The sequence below is a fragment of the Pocillopora damicornis genome, chromosome 10, assembly GCF_964200805.1.
Source record: "Pocillopora damicornis chromosome 10, jaPocDami1.2, whole genome shotgun sequence".
Taxonomy (NCBI): domain Eukaryota; kingdom Metazoa; phylum Cnidaria; class Anthozoa; order Scleractinia; family Pocilloporidae; genus Pocillopora; species Pocillopora damicornis.
In genome coordinates, this window is record NC_142679.1 from 11,784,376 (window position 1) to 11,800,662 (window position 16,287).

At 39.4% G+C, this 16,287-nt stretch overlaps 1 protein-coding gene and 2 pseudogenes across 1 annotated transcript; 1 reads left to right on the forward strand and 2 right to left on the reverse strand.

Moving 5' to 3' along the window:
• Window positions 1–1,958: 1,958 nt before the first annotated feature.
• On the reverse strand, window positions 1,959–3,578 carry LOC149038928 (angiopoietin-related protein 7-like). Its single transcript, XM_089184260.1, has 3 exons — window positions 3,279–3,578; window positions 2,810–3,190; window positions 1,959–2,389 (listed from the first exon to the last, which is right to left on the reverse strand). The coding sequence occupies exons 1-3, from the start codon at window positions 3,532–3,534 to the stop codon at window positions 2,118–2,120; spliced, it is 909 nt and encodes a 302-aa protein (XP_089040386.1). The 5' UTR covers window positions 3,535–3,578; the 3' UTR covers window positions 1,959–2,117.
• Window positions 3,579–4,914: 1,336 nt separating this feature from the next.
• LOC149038929 (microfibril-associated glycoprotein 4-like) lies at window positions 4,915–14,453 on the reverse strand (annotated as a pseudogene).
• Window positions 9,200–10,191, forward strand: LOC149038930 (uncharacterized; annotated as a pseudogene).
• Window positions 14,454–16,287: the final 1,834 nt, after the last annotated feature.

The following is a 16,287-nucleotide window of genomic DNA, read 5'->3' on the forward strand; positions in this document are numbered from 1 at the left end:
ACCTCAAAACATGGTAAACCAGCTGCCAAATATGCGTGACATACATCCATATGGCAGCCACGTAGAAACGCGAAAATCAACTTCAGAAACAAGAATTTAAATCACTCACGCGGCGCGACAAAATATTTCCATAAATAAGTTTTGGACTATTGTCATCGTCAATTTCAAGACTTTGAAGCCCGTTTCTTTCCAGTTGCTCTTCGTTTGCGAAGACTACAAGGTGTCCTTTGATTGAGAATGGAGCAAAAAGAAAGAAAACCACCTTTTCATATTGGTTGTTAGGATTGTTGTCATCGTCGATTTTAAGACTCCAAAGCCCTTTTCTCTCCAACTGAGCAGTCTTACGCACATCTCCTCTTCGTTTGTAACTGGTCTATACAGATGTATTTTGATCAAGGATCAAGTGAAAAGAAGGAAAAACCACCTAAATCATTTAAGCTATTGGGACAGACGTCATTTCGAATTATGTTGATAACTCCATGTAATCAGGTTAAAAATTTCGGCCCTTACACTGCCCCCAAGATATCTGAGAAGAATTCAATAGCACGATATTGGGGACAGAGCCAAACCTACTGAAAGAGGCTCGAAATTCTCATTCCCAGTTTTCCGCGTCTCTACTTCGGACGCCTGGAGAGACGATGTTGATTTGGCGACATAATGAGAAGGAAAAAAAAACAAACGGCTTGCATTTTCAGACCCGAGCGTTCCTAAGGAAGTTTGAGTTAAAAAACTAAATGGCAATAGAACTTCAAACTTCAGTCAGATTAGCGCCATTGCTATGCCCTTTTAAAAATATCGGCCAGAATTCAAGTGCATGCTTTTTTAAACAATCAAGAGTTTCGTTTTGTTTACTATTTAGATATGAACTCTGTGTACAATGTCTTGGAGCAAACCCTTTCTTTGTATTCAAAATTATATCCTTTGTATTCTAAAACATATCACTTAAATGCTGCATATGATTTAAAAGAAAAACTTGAATGTTGAAAATAAACCTCGAATTTTGGCGAAGATTTAACGGCATTCTTTACTACCTACCTCATAGTCATCATAACAACTTACCAAATGATCTCTTTAACGGAGGAACGACTTTCACACTTTTCCTTCATTAATAGCAGCAGATTATTTCTAAACGGAGTGCAGAATTGGAGACATAAGTAGAAGAGAGTACAATAGTTTACCCGATAAGGAGAAAGGTTGGTTGGGGAATCCATCCAGGGGAGTCTGGGGTGAAAACTCATAAAGAGAGATAACGCTCTTAAATGGGTTGGGTTGCTTCACTATGTCTGGGCTATAATGAATGATTTTGCGTGACTCCGTCCAAATCAACAGGGCTAAGCTCGCATGTCAAAGTAATACAGTCCCAAGTCAGAGATTTTGTATGTATCGTATTTTCCTTGAAAAAACTATCATTTGTTTTTGCTCTTCTGATTCTTTTCAAAATTTTAATAAATCATGTAAGATCTTTTTGGTTTTTAAGCTCTTGTATTTAACAGAGCTGTGAAAGAAAAGGCCTATTATCGTCCTACTCAGGTAAGGTAGTTAAAAATTATTTTTCCCCTGAGCTTGGATCAGGGATCCAAGATATCACCGGCAACTCTATGACTGAGGATCTATCAGGTAAAACTGACAACTTTTCGGTTTTCGGCGGTAAAGGAGTCTCTATTTCCCTTGTTCAAGTTAGATAAGTTACAGTGGTAAATTTCATGTCTGACTGAGTGGAGCAAAGCAGAAGGACGATATAGATATTAAAAAAATAAAAAATGAAAACTGCTGAGAACTCTTGTAAGACACAAGTTCCACAACAATCACAAAACATAGAAATTTCTGCCAAAATCGATGTAATTCCCGATAAGCATGATTACCACTGACATTAAATTGGATATCGCCAAAGTTGTAAAGAAATTTTGTCAGTTTCAAGCTTTCGATCGTCAAACAAATATAGTGATACACGAAAATGAACTTAACGTATTTCTCTTCTCTTTTATTAAACCTATACCTTTGTGTCAAACCCATTCAAATAATGTAGCACGTTACACTGCTTTTTATTCTGTGTCACTCAACTATGTAGAGAAGCTGATAGCTAGCTGAAGTACTGTATTTCTTGTTTGAGTATCTTTCTAACTTAAAAAGTCCACGGGCCTGATCTTCATTTCAGCTCTCTTAGCAGAGTAACTATAACCCTTCCATGTATTCCAGTTGATACCGCGCCAAGGGGCCGAAGTGTGCTGACCGTGATGATAGTAGCCGTTTAAGTTGGCACGGACACAGCTTTTGTACCACCAAGCACTTCCATATTTTGCGGCACAGTTGGTCGAGGAATCATCATTGTCGCGATCTTTGGTGGAGAATGCCATGTTTCGATGATAGCTCAAAGAATCACCAGCAGTTCCTGAAACAAAAACACCAGAAGTTAGCGTAAGTAGGCACAACTCTAAACTTGCGGCTTCCCTCTAAGGCGGGAGTTCAGGAACCATCATTAAGTCCAGAAATTGTGTGTTAGTTTGGAGAGAAATTGAGTCTTTTAGTGTATTTCAGTCTCTGATGATAGAAGAGAATGTGATAAACTCTGACAGACACACACACACACACAAAAACTCAAAACGAGCAAGCAAACAAAAATAATAAGAAAAAAAACCGAAGAATCTACTATTTTGGGGATCTGGAGCAAATAACAGCTATAGTACCCTTTTCTTTGACACTAGGCTTATTGGTCTGTATGAAAATGAAAGAATCGTTCTAATTCGGTTGTATCTCTATAGAAACTATATTTTGGGTAAAATAGACCAATCCACAGATTTTAAGCACTCACCTGTATATATCCCAAGGCCAAATCTATATTTAGTTCTTTCGTCGGAAACAGAAAACATGTCATATTCAGCGTAAGCTGCCTTTCCTTGTATGTCTTCAAGTTCCACTCGCAGTCTACTCTTTGCTTTCGTCAGGCGGTGTATCTTGTCCAGTCCGAGCCAAAATTCCCCATTTAAGTTTCCGAATCCACGTTTGTAATCCGCCCAGCCGCGACTGACGAAATCAACGGAGCCATCGAGTCTCTTCTGGAATACTGTCCAACCGCCACGGGAAGACTTTTGGTCGCAAAACACATCAAACGCACCTAAACCATCGGGGTCGATCGTGTAAACTCCTGTGATTCTTTTGCCGGATTTGTACAGCTCAGCACAGTTTTTCATAGCTGTTTAGAGACATCAAACAACATTATTAGCTAGTATGATGTATTTCACCATGGATGAGTTGTAAGACGTATATATATATAAACTCACCTAGCGGAGTTGTTTTGTTCTCCGTCAAAGCATCAATTTTTTTCTCTAAATTTGCGAGTTGATTCTCTATTTTGAGAAGGTGTACCTTGATGTCCTTATTTGCTGGCCCAGAATAATAATTGTTGAAGTGAACGCTGTGGCATTTGCTTGATGTCGAAGTATCGGGAGTGGCTTTTGCTGTGTCACTTTCACCGCTTGCTGTTTGAAAACTCAAGCTGCAATAGAGCAGACTAAATACAACCTTGATAAAAATCATTCTCGAATAGGAAAGCGCACTCTGAAACTGCTATCGTAAATCATGCGTTCCAATACCGGAGAATCTGATTTATACGCTTTCTTTCGTGACGACGTCGAAGTTCACATATGACACGCGTCCTGCATATACTGCTAGGATCAGCAGATGTCCGAAGGTCTAAGGTTCCTCATGGGGACTCAGAATTTTTTCTTTGTCCCAGGCTCGTGACAAGACGGAAAACATCTTTCTCTATTTCTTCACCGAGCTTAAAACTCACCATCTTTCTTATTCAATTTACAAAACAAAAAAAGACGCTATCGATACTACTGATCGTAGCAGTGTGCAGGACGCATATCATATATAAACTTCGTAATGGGCCCTGCTCACCGTAGAGTCTCTGTGGCTCAGTGGTAGAGCATCGGAGGATGGAGTCCGAAGGTCTGAGGTTCGTTTCCTCATGGGAACTCAGAATTTTTCTTTGTCCCACGCTCGTGATCAAAGAGAAAACATCTTTCTCTATTTCTTTACTGAGCTTAAAACTCACCTCAGGGATCCAAGATCTCACCGACAACTCTACTGCTGAGGATCTATCAGGTAAAACTGAAAACTATGCATGATGGGGACGGTGGTAAAGGGATCATCATTTCCATTGTTCACGTCAGATAAGTTAGAAGAGTAAATTTCATGTCTGACGTAATAGCAAAGCAGAAGGAAAATATAAATATAACAGAAATAAGAAAAGAAAAACTGCCGAGAACTCTTTTAAGACACATGTTCCAGAAAAATCGCAGAACAAATTTCCGCCAAAATCGATGTAATCCCAGATAAACATGAGTACTACTGACATTTAATTGGATATCGTTAAAGTTGCATAGAATTTTATCAGTTCGAGCTTTCGATCGTAAAAACAAATACTGATACACGAAAATGAAGTAAACGTGTCATTGTCTCTCTTTTTTTTTATTAACTTATAACTTATATACATCATACACTTTATGTATGGTCCCGAGGGAAACAGTTAGTTTTGTTTTCCATCGAGTCCTGGTGTTTTCTTAGACTTCGTCTCGGGAAATATCAGGACTCTTGAGAAAACAAAACTAACTAGTTTCCCGAGGGAATATATATGCTATATATCTAGACTTTTCCTTAAACAATCGCATGGTAGAAACGTGCCGTTGTATTCGGCGCGCGGGCAACAACTGCGCAATTGTATCCCAGTCGGGATACATTTGAATTTGATTAGGGGCACGTGACCAAGAATCAACTGATCACAGTACTCGTTTTGTTGAGTGAAAGTCTAGGTATGTAACAATGCTTTTTATTTCGCATTACTCAACTATGTAGAGAAGTCGATAAAATACAGCTGATGTAGTGTATTCTTTGTTTGTGTATGTTTCTAGCTTAAAAGTCCACGGGCCTGATCTTCATTTCAGCTCTCTTAGCGGAGTATTTAGGACCCTTCCATTCACCCCAGTTAATACCACGCCAAGGGGCCGAAGTATGCTGACCGTAGTAATGGTAGCCGTTTAAGTTGGCAGTGACACAGCTTTTGTAACACCAGGCACTATTATATTTCGTAGCACAGTTGCTTGAGTGATCATTATCGTCACCATCTTACAACGATGTAAGACGTATATACAAAATTGACAGAAACTCACCCGGCAGAGTTGTTTTGTTCTCCGTCAAATTAAATCATCGATTTTCTTCTATAAATCTGCGAGTTGATTCTCTATTTTGAGAAGATGTACCTTGATGTCCTTATTTGCTGGCCCAGAATAGTAATTGTTGAAGTGAACGTTGTGGCACTTGCTTGTTGTCGAAGTATCGGGAGTTTTGTTGGATGTGATTTGTTTAGATGTACTGTTTACCCCGCTCAGTGTTTGAAAGATCGAGCTGCAATAGGGCAGACAAAAGTATGATATTGAAAAACTTCATTCTCGACCGAGAAAACTTAAGTCCCAGCTGTTGTCGCAATATAATTTGCTTAACTTATAGGAAATCTTATAAATACGCTGTTTTGACCACGTTAGTAAAAAAGCAGGCAGATTTTTCGTGTTTGAGTGACTGTCATGCTTCAGGCTAAGTGGGTTATCTATGGTTGAGTGGGTTTATTTAAAAATGTTAGTTTTGTGTTTTGCTCACTTCAAAATATTTTCACTTCCTAAAACGCGAGAATCAATTCAGTTTTAATCAGCGGCAGCTTCGTGACGTAATGTTTACAAAAAAGTTGAAATCGTACACATTCGTTCAATGGGATGCAACTACACGTCAGTTTGTCTGAAAAACCACAAACGGATAAATCGCCACAGTTTCTCTGACTTCTAACGGATTCTATAAAAATTGAAAGTTTGAAGTAAGCAAAACTGTGTAGATGAAAAAAATAAACATAATAGGAAGGTCTAGAATGTATGGTGAGGTGTGGCATTCACAAACAGGGCAAAAATTATTTAAAAAGTTCAGCGTCTTATGCTAGCGTAAATAGCGGTTCGCTACATTGTCAGAGGTTTCAAGCCCCCTTCCCATTCCCTCTCGACTTTTGCATTCGTCTCGCCAAGGAAACTGCTGGTTTAGATTGAACATAAGATTCCATGGATGCAGAGAGCTGAATTGCCTTTCAAATATGAACTAGACGCTATCAAAGAGTTAACCCGAGTTTCTTTGGGAATTTGTTGTGAAATAAACTAGCGATTTTACGTGCGAGGTCGTAATAGCTCGTGTGCGTAACCAATTTCTTTTTTTAATGGAGCATCTGAGCAAGTTGCGAAGCCGCAACTGGAATAAAAAACAACAAAGGAAAAAACATTTGCTACGCCGCAAGTTACACAGATGCAATACCACGTGCAGTTCAAACCATCTTTTTTAAGCAGTGATTATTTCTGACATATCAAACAACTGTTGCTGCATGAGGGTATCAGTGAGGGAGGCGCAGTTGTGAAACAATTTTAAATTTACCAAAACTGGTTACAAATCTTTGTACAATTATTTCCGGGTTAATAGAGTCGAATAATGGTATGTTTTAAAGGTTAAATCAATTTAAATGTTTAAAACCTCACTGAAAACGTGGTAAATCAGCTGCCAAATATGCGTGACATACATCCATATGGCAGCCGCGTAGATATGCGAAAATCAACGTGAAACAAGAATTTTAATCACTCACGCAGCGTGACAAAGTATTTCCATAAATATCTTTGGAACCATTGTCATCATCAATTTCAAGCCTTTGAAGCCCGTTTCTTTCCAGTTGAGTATTCCTCTGCGCGTTTGCTCTTCGTTTGCGAGGTCTACAAGTTAAGGTGAACTTTGATTGAGAATGGAGCAAAAAGATGGAAAAACCACCCAAGTGATTTTATTATACGGTCCTGCAAAATATTTCCATGGCAATCGTTGGGATTGTTGTCATCGTCGATTTTAAGACTTTAAAGCCCTTTTCTTTCCAACTGAGCATTCTTACGCACATTTCCTCTTCGTTTCCAATTGGTCTATACAGATGAAAAGAAAGAAATACCAGCTAGATCATTTGAGCTAAGACGACAGACATCATTTCGAATTATGTTGATAACTCCATTTAATAAGGCAAAAAAATTTCGGCCTTCACACCACCTCCAAGATATCTGAGTAGAATTCAATAGCATGTTATTGGGGACAGAGGCAAACCTAAGGAAAGAAGCTCGAGATTCTCATCCCCAATTTTCCGCGTCTCCACTTGGGACGCCTGGAAAGACGATGTTGATTTGGCGACAAAATGAGAAGGAAAAAAACGAACAGCTTGTATTTTCAGACCCGAGCGTTCCTTCGAGCTAAAACTAAACGGTAATAGAGGTCAAGAACTTCAAACTTTAGTCAGAGTAGCTCTATTGCCATGCCCTTTTAAAAATCTCTGGCAAAATTCAAGTGCCTTTTTAAACAATCAAGAGTTTCGTTATGTTTATTATTTAGATATGAACTTTAAAGGGGAAGTACGGTCTGGAAAAATTTACCTCTATTAATATAACTTTTCCACAGGAATTCGAAAATTATTGTTGTTTTGTCCAGTTTGCTTTGCAATTATGACAATAGCGCTTTGAAGTTGCTCTTATTTACCACTTTCGCGACTAGAAAAACGCCATCTTGGATATGACGTCGACTATGACGTAGCAATAGTCAAACCTTGTTCATCGCTTTGACCTGGTTGACCTGATTGACCTTTCCGAAGGGTATTTCTAATGAGAGTTTAACTATGGTCAACTGTCTTGTAGTTAACTGTCATAATACTAACATAAATACAAAAGGGAGAGGAGTAAGCTTCCACAAGCTACCCGAAAATGAAATTTAAAGGGAATTGCCGAAACCCAAGAACTGCTACGTCTGCTCGGATCACTTTATCAAGGACGACTTCAAGTGGAATATTCAGGTATGAAAGTTGTATTTTTTGACCTTTGCTTCAAACTCAAAGCTATGTTTACCTTTCACATTTTCGAAATGTATTTTTCTTTAATTTTATTGGAAAGAACCACTGTAATGGAAGCGAAACAAATTGAAGCTCGCATTGGTGATTGACCGCGTGTAGTAAATTCAATCGCGTCCAAAGACGCCCTTAGTCGTTTTCTCCCAAGATTTTTTCCCAAGAATTTTTCCAAAGCAGTGTTTATAATTATCTTATAAGGTACATAAATATTTGTTTATACCAGAATCACGGTAAAAAAGGTCTTCTAGTCACTCTGTGTAAATAAGAGGACAATGCGGAAAACCATTAGTGTGTTTTCCTTTCTTGTCAAAAATACAGTCCGAGCTCCTTGGATCTGACGGTAGCAGGAAAAAGCGACATTTAAAAGATGATACAGTTCCATCTGTTTTTCCCTATGCGTGTCCACGAAAGAAAATCCGACAAACAAGCGTTGATAGGGCGAGTCGCCAGAGCCGACAGTAGGTGGGGTGTGAAATATAAATGATGCAACTAACTACTGTTTTGTGATACCAGCCTATAAATGTTATCAACACTATACATTCTGCATTTCATCGTAGGTCTTGAACACCCTTCTTGAAAACACCCATTTAAAAAGGTTGCTATCTTTGGAGCAAGAAGAGTCTTCGTGTTCAGTTGTAAAGGAAAACACTGGCGATTCACTATCTACCTCCTGGGCTGCTTCGCCCTCTTCTCCAAAACTTGATACGGAACCTTCGAAATCACGGAATCTCAGTTTATCTGGACCGACGCTACATCTGCAAAAGCAGAAAACCGCGAACCTGAAAAAAAGTTTACGACCTGTGGAACACAGTGGCTTGCTAGTGAAACAGGAGACGCGCTGCTTCTTCAAGATCACAACTATAGTTGTGTTCCACCATGGAATCCGCTGCTTTTATTCTCTAAGCCTGAGTCCTTTTGCACGCAGCCATTTACTTCGACCCCGATCAAAGCTTCATCTAGTCAATCACCTCGGCTTCTGGAACTCTCGATTAACCTGGAAGAAGATACTGACGTAACAATAGATATCGATGTGAACGACAATTCCCTTCAAGTCAGCTTTGATGATGACAATGTCAACAACAGTTCCATTCAGTCAGCTGTGATGAAGTCAGCTGTGATGAAGGGGCTGGGAAAGACAGTCCGTTTAACATCAGCTTTGAAGAAGTGGACCAGGACATCACCCAAAGCGATTTGGAGACTGTTCCGCCCGTTAGTAACAGTCACGGTACCGTTCATGGGAAAATGTGTTCGTATCCCAAGTACATAGTATTTGAGGAAGAACTGCTTAATTTATTTGGCCGCTGTCTTGAATGCGGTGACGAGGTCCTGGAAAAGGAGCTATTGAAAAAGGGAGGTGCACTTAAAGTAACGACACTTTGTAAAAACTTCCATTCGAAGGAGTGGGTTTCCCAGCCACTTGTTAACAGGGCGGCCGCGGGAAACGTATTGCTTTCAGGTGCTATACTTTTTACAGGAAATACGTTTCGCGTGTTTCAGAAGTTGCCTCCACAATAAATCTTGCCTTTCTGAGCAAATCGGATTATCACAACTGGCAGAAGAAGCACCTTTTCCCGGTTATAAATGATCGTTGGCAGCAGGAAAAGGCGGCAGTCCTCACCGATCTCTTAGACAGGAAACTCAGTCACTCTCCTCGGGGATGGACGTTGTGACTCCCCAGGCTATAGTGCCAAATACGGAACTTACACCATGATGGACAAAGAGAGTGAGAAAATTGTCGATTTCGAAGTTTGCCATGTAAAGCAGAGTACAAGTTCACAGGCAATGGAGAAACATGGTTTAATCTTTGTCTTGACCGAGCACTAAATAAGGGCATTCTTGTAGGTGTTGTAGGTACTGACAAGCACACCGGTATCAAGGCACTCAAAAGAAGCGAGTACAAAGACCTCGGGGTTGAGCATCGGGTAGACGTGTGGCACTTGACTAAGAACACCACGGAAGCCAAGAAGAAAGAATGCAAGGACCTCTCTCCTTGGATAAAATCCGTGACAAACCATATGCGGTGGTCTGCGATGACGTGTGACGGAAGTCCCCAGCTTCTCAAAGAGAAGTGGGTCAGCATCCTCCACCACACGGCTGACAAACACGATTGGGATTCGTCTGTGCTGTACAATTGTTGTGCACATGAGCCCATTTCCCCAAGGGCACATCGTAAAACAAAATGGCTGATTGTAGGTTCCCCGGCACACGAAGCGTTAAAACATGTAATGCTATAGAAGACACTCCTATAGGATTTGGACCCTCGAACGAAGATCATCCATACAGGAGCCTTGGAAGTGTACCAGTTCACTCTACAACAAATACGCGCCCAAGTGGCAGCATTTTGGATAGCTGGGAATGGTAGCACGCACACAGCTAACTGCTTTAGACCACAATTCGGGCACTGGTCGATCTCAAGCAGAGGCTTCGAGGGAGGAGAAACGATTCCGTTATGTTTATCCTAGGGGGATGAAGGATTGGGTTGTGAGGCCTGTTTTCGAAGAGAAGATCAAGCCGCACGTTACGGAAATGCTATCCATGAGACAAAGGAAAAGAGCCAGAGCAAGTTCAAGTCCCTGATCTCCCAAAAGACATCGCACCCATTCCACGCCCACCTAAAGAGGACCTTCTCGCACGGCATGTATCCAGATTTGGAAAAAATTAAGCAAGTGAAAAAATGCTACCAGCCCAAAATGCCACTAGCATTTACAGTGTTAGTTTTCTATTTTTGGAACAGACTGTTAAAGATATTTTAATGATTGGAACTGGAGCTGATACCCCTATAGCGCCATAGATAGACTATGGAACTCCTTGAATATTTAATAAAAACAAAGACAAGTTTATTGATTAAACATGACTATCCAGGCCATGAGTCATTGTCCTCAGCATCTTTAAAGCCTGTATAATTTCCGGCTACATCTGGGTAATAACTTCTTATTGATGCCACAACACACGAAGGAATCACGCGTCTGTTCCCTTTACCAAGTCTGTTATAAGTCCACCAAGTAAAAGTATAAGTAAACTGTCTCTAACCTGCCAATCGCATACTACTGGGAAAAAGCAAAATTAATTGATACATGCTCGGAACTGAACAAACCAATCTCTTGGAGCAAACCCTTTCTTTGTATTCAAAATTATATCCTATTGTGACCGATCCAAGTTCAAACATGCTAAAAAAAGGTTGAAGGTTAAAGTTTCTTCTTTAATAATCAACTATTCTCTTCAACAATCAATGAAGCCTTCGTTCGAATATTCAAGTTTTGCCGGGCATATCGCTTAAATGTTCCATATGATTTAAAAGAAAGACTCGAATGTTGAAAATAAACCTGGAATTTTGGCGAAGATTTAATCACATACATTACTACTCATATTAGAACAACTTACCAGATGAACTTTTAAATGGAGGAATGACTTGTGCACTTTTCTTTCATTTATAACCGCAGATCATTTCCAAGCGGAGTGCAGAATTGGAGACATAAGTAGAAAAGAGTACAATAGTTTACCCGATAGGGAGAAGGTTGGTGGGGAATCCACCCAGGGGAGTCCGGGGTGAGAAAATTGCTCGATGTATGGCCTCACATGGAAACATTACCATCTTAAATGGGTTGGGTTGCTTCACTATGTCTAGGCTACAATGAATGATTTTGCGTGACTCCGTCCAAATTAACAGGGCTAAGCTCGCAAGTGAAAGTAATACAGTCCCAAGTCAGAGGTTTCGTATGTGTCGCATTTTCGTTGAAAACACTATCATTTATTTTTGCTCTTCTGATTCTTTTCAAAATTCTAATAAATTATGTAAGAATCTTTTGGGTCTTTAAGCCCTTGTACTTAACAGAGCCGTGAAAGAGAAGGACTATTATCGTCCTACTCAGGTAGGGTACTAAAGATTATTTCTCCCCTGAGCTTGGATCAGGGATCCAAGATTTCATCAGCAACTTTATGACTGAGGATCTATCAGGTAAAACCGAAAACTTTTCGGAAGTGGGACGGTGCTGAAGGTTCACTATTTCCCTTGTTTGTCAGATAAGTTGCAGGGGTAAATTTCATTTCTGACGTAATAGCAAAGCAGGAGGAAAATATAAATATTAAAAAAGTTAGAAAAGGAAAACTGCTGAGAACTGTTTTAAGATATGCTCAGAACAATCACAGAACATAAAAATTTCTGCCAATATCGATGTAATCCCAGATAAACATGATCACTACTGAAAATTATTTAATTGGATATCGCTAAAGTTGCAAAGAAATTTTGTCAGTTTCAAGCTTTCGATCGTAAAACAAATATGGTGATGCACGAAAATGAACTAAACGTATTTTTCTCTCCTTGTTTATTAAACCCATTGCTTTCTATTTCGTTTCACTCGACTATGTAGAGAAGCTGATAAACAATAGTTGATGTAGTGTATTCCTTCTTTGTGTATGTTTCTAGCTTAAAAGACCACAGGCCTGATCTTCATTTCAGCTCTCTTAGCGGAGTATTTAGGACCCTTCCATGTATTTCAGTTGATACCACGCCAAGGGACCGAATTATGCAGACCGTGGTAATGGTAATCGTTTAAGTTGGCTCTAACACACGTATTGTACACCAAGCACTATTATATTTTGCGGCACAGTTGCTCGAGTAATCATCATTGTCACGATCTTTGGTGGAGAATGCCATGTTTCTATGATAGCTCAAAGAATCACCTGCAGTTCCTGAGACGGAATCACAGTATAATTAGCAAAGGAAGGCTATAGAAATTGCAGTGGATAGAAATTTATTCTTTCGGCATTTTTGTTAAATTATAAAATTACAATTATAGTTAATCTACAATATTGGTGTCTGAAAAAAGGAATGGAAATATATTTATTTTAAGTCATTTAATGCAAATGATAAAAAAGGGCAGGTTGATTGCTTCTTACTCCTTCTTGGTGGTCTTATCTTAAAGGTTGAGTTTGGTCACGTTCTTCTTGTGAGTTTGGCCACGTTCTACTGGTGAGTTTAATCACGTTTTCCTCGTTGTGATCGTGAGGTTGACATGGAACTCGTGATAAGCCATGTTCTTAATTAAGTTAATTTGTTAGTCCAGGAAGAGTAAATCTCCCTGGTAATAGGTCGCGTTCGACACCTTCGTGTCCCCAGAGGTAATTTAAGGTGTAAACAGGTGATACCCTTCATGTTTCGCAACCAAAAGCAATTTGGGGGCGGTACTTGTGAGCGCCTTTCTTCTTTAACTCTTGTGACCAAGATGTTGTTATGTAACAATCTTTAAAGGTGATTTTCTCTTAAGATACCCTTTCAGGTATAAATAATACTCTGAACCAAGGTTATTTGTAATTTTAATATTATCGATCTCGTTTCTGTTCTGGCCGATCTCAACCGTAAAGATACGAAAATTAAGGTAGAAATTGATTTTGTAACTGCGTAAAAAACTCGAAGGTGCATACTCAGTATGTGGGAACTGTAATACGTAGTCAAGCGTGATTCGCTAGTTGATAAGGTACGATGACGACACAATAAGATTGACGGCTTAGAAATGTCATCCGCAGTGTCACCTTTATAAGCGGAGACTCTAGTTTTCCCTGTCAGATAGAAGCTAGTCCCCGTTGTATCAATTTGTGAAGAAAGAGAATAAACCTACCAAACGACGAGTGTTAGAAAATTTACTTCTAACATTTTCCAGTCTCTGATGATGAGATGAATTGAGGTTCAGAATCGCTCGAATTTGGTTGTATCTTTAAGAACTATTCTGGCTAAAATAGACCAATCCACAGATTTGAAGCACTCACCTGTATATATCCCAAGGCGAAGTCTGTATTTGTTTCTTTCGCTGGAAACAGAGAACATATCATATTCAGCGTAAGCGGTCTTTCCTCGTGTGTCTTCGAGCTCCACTCGCAGTCTACTCTTTGTTTTAGTCAGGCGGTGCATCTTGTCCAGTCCGAGCCAAAACTCACCGTTTAAGTTTCCGAAGCCACGTTTGAAGTCCGCCCAGCCGCGATTGACGAAATCAACGGTGCCATCGAGTCTCTTCTGGAATACTGTCCAACCCCCACCCACAGATGTTTGGTCGCAAAACACATCAAACGCAGCTAAACCATCGGGGTCGATTGTGTAAAAACTGAAATTCTTTTGCCGGATTCGTAAAGCTCAGCACAGTTTTTCATATATAGCTTTTGAGAGACATCAACAACTATAGTTAGTATGATATATTTCAGCATGGATGAGTTGAAAGACGTATATGCAAAATTAACAGAAACTCACCTGGCGGAGTTGTTTTGTTCTCCGTCAAAGCATCGATTTTCTTCTCTATAATTCTGCGAGTTGATTCTCTATTTTGAGAAGATGTACCTTGATTTCCTTATTTGCTGGTCCAGAATAATAATTTTTGAAGTGAACGTTGTGGCACTTGCTTGATGTCGAAGTATCGGGAGTATTTTTTGCTGTGTTGCTTTGACCCCTTGCTGTTTGAAAACTTAAGCTACAATAGAGCAGACAAAATGAAATCTTGACAAAAATCATTATCGACCAGGAAAGTACACTCTGAAGCTGCTATCGTAAAATCATATGCTCCAGTACCGGAGAATCTGATTTATACGCTTTCTTTTGTGACGACGTCGGTTTACAAGGAACAAGATACTTTGTGTTTGGGTGACTGCGATAGTCAACTATATCCGCTGTTGCTTAAGGGTTAGTGGGTTAATTCCAGTTGGGCAAAATTACATAAGTAAGAATGATGGCTTTGTGTTTCATTCACTCCAAAATATTTGCTCCTTTAAATGCTTTGCTACTACAAAATTTCCCCAGTTTTCGTGTATGAAATCAGTTCTAATACGCGGCAATTCTATGATCTCATGTTCGCAAAAGGAGTTAAAATTGTACAAAACAATTCACTACGCAGCTGCTATCTTAAAATCAAATTCTCCAAGATTAGAATCTGAGTAATACGCTTTTGTGACTGCGTCAGTTTACAAGGAAGCAGATTTTTCGCGTAACTTGGGCGACTACTGGAGTCAAGCACATCCCCTTTAGCTGAACGCTTTATACCCTAAGATCAATATGCATATTCTCCATATTGGTCTGTTCATTGCTTAAAGTGCTGACAAGGAGAATTTGTCTCACAATCAAGAGCTTCTTTAGTTGGTGATCATTTCCTTCAATCTTGTGACCTTGAGTGCTTCAGGGGTGATATTGTATGGAGAGTTAATTAGATGTTAGTCACTCTCAGGCCGGTTAAAGGATTTAAGGTAAGTGGGTTTATTTCTGGTTGAGTGAACTTATTCAAAATATTAGTTTTATACTTCGCTCACTTCAAAATGTTTGATCCTTTAATGTTTTGCTTCTATACCTTTTCATCAGATTTGTGAATAACTGCAGTTTGATGCGCGGTGATGTCGACGTCACGCTGTCATGTTCGCAAAAGAAGTTGAACTGTTACAAGACTACTGTGAGAAGCGAGAGCATCTGTTTGTCTGTTTGTCTGAAAACCTACAACAAAATCGGCACCATTTGTCTATCTTCTTATAGAACCTATAATACTCGCTAACTTGTTAGAAGTGATGTCCTAACACTCGCTGTTCAGTTAACTGTTTCTTTATTCTCTCTTTTATTACGCAAGTTATTACAACGGGGACTAGCTCTGATCTCTTTAGGAAAGTGTGGGTCACCGCTTGTAAAGGTGACACTTACGGAGCTGTCAATCTCTAACCTTCGCCATGCTTCTACACTTAACTAGCGAATCACCCCAAACTACGCAGAGCGGAGTTCGCATACTAAGTAGATACCTTCGCGATGTTTATGCTTTACAAAATGTCTTTCTAACTTAAATCTCTTTGACTTACGGTCAAGTTCGGCCAAAAAAAGACAGAATTGATAATATAAAAATTATAATAAACTTACTAATAGATTTAAAATCATACTTGAAAAGATATCTTAAGAGAAATTAGTCCTTGAAGACTGTTGCACAACAGCAGAATAAACTCAAAATTCGGAGAAGAAAGCGCGTACCTAAGGTACTGCCCCTAAAAGAGCTACGTGCTAGCCTCATACGTTATCTAACTTCAAGTTCAGTGCGGAAGATGAAAAGTACTACTGTTTACACCTTTAGTCACCTCTAAGAAAAAGAGGTGTCGAACGTGCTAAATTAAAAGTTAAAAACTATTTTCCGGATCGGGAATTCGATATGGATTTAGCCTAAAAACGAGAGTATTAAATGGGTAAAAGTATAAAGGAGAGTTATTTTCAGGAAATTCCTGTACGGGATCAATTTTATAAGGTAGAGTCATTTTAGTAATTAATCATCTTTTAGTAACAAAATGGAAATAAACCGATATCTAGCCGCAAACCGCAGTTTACA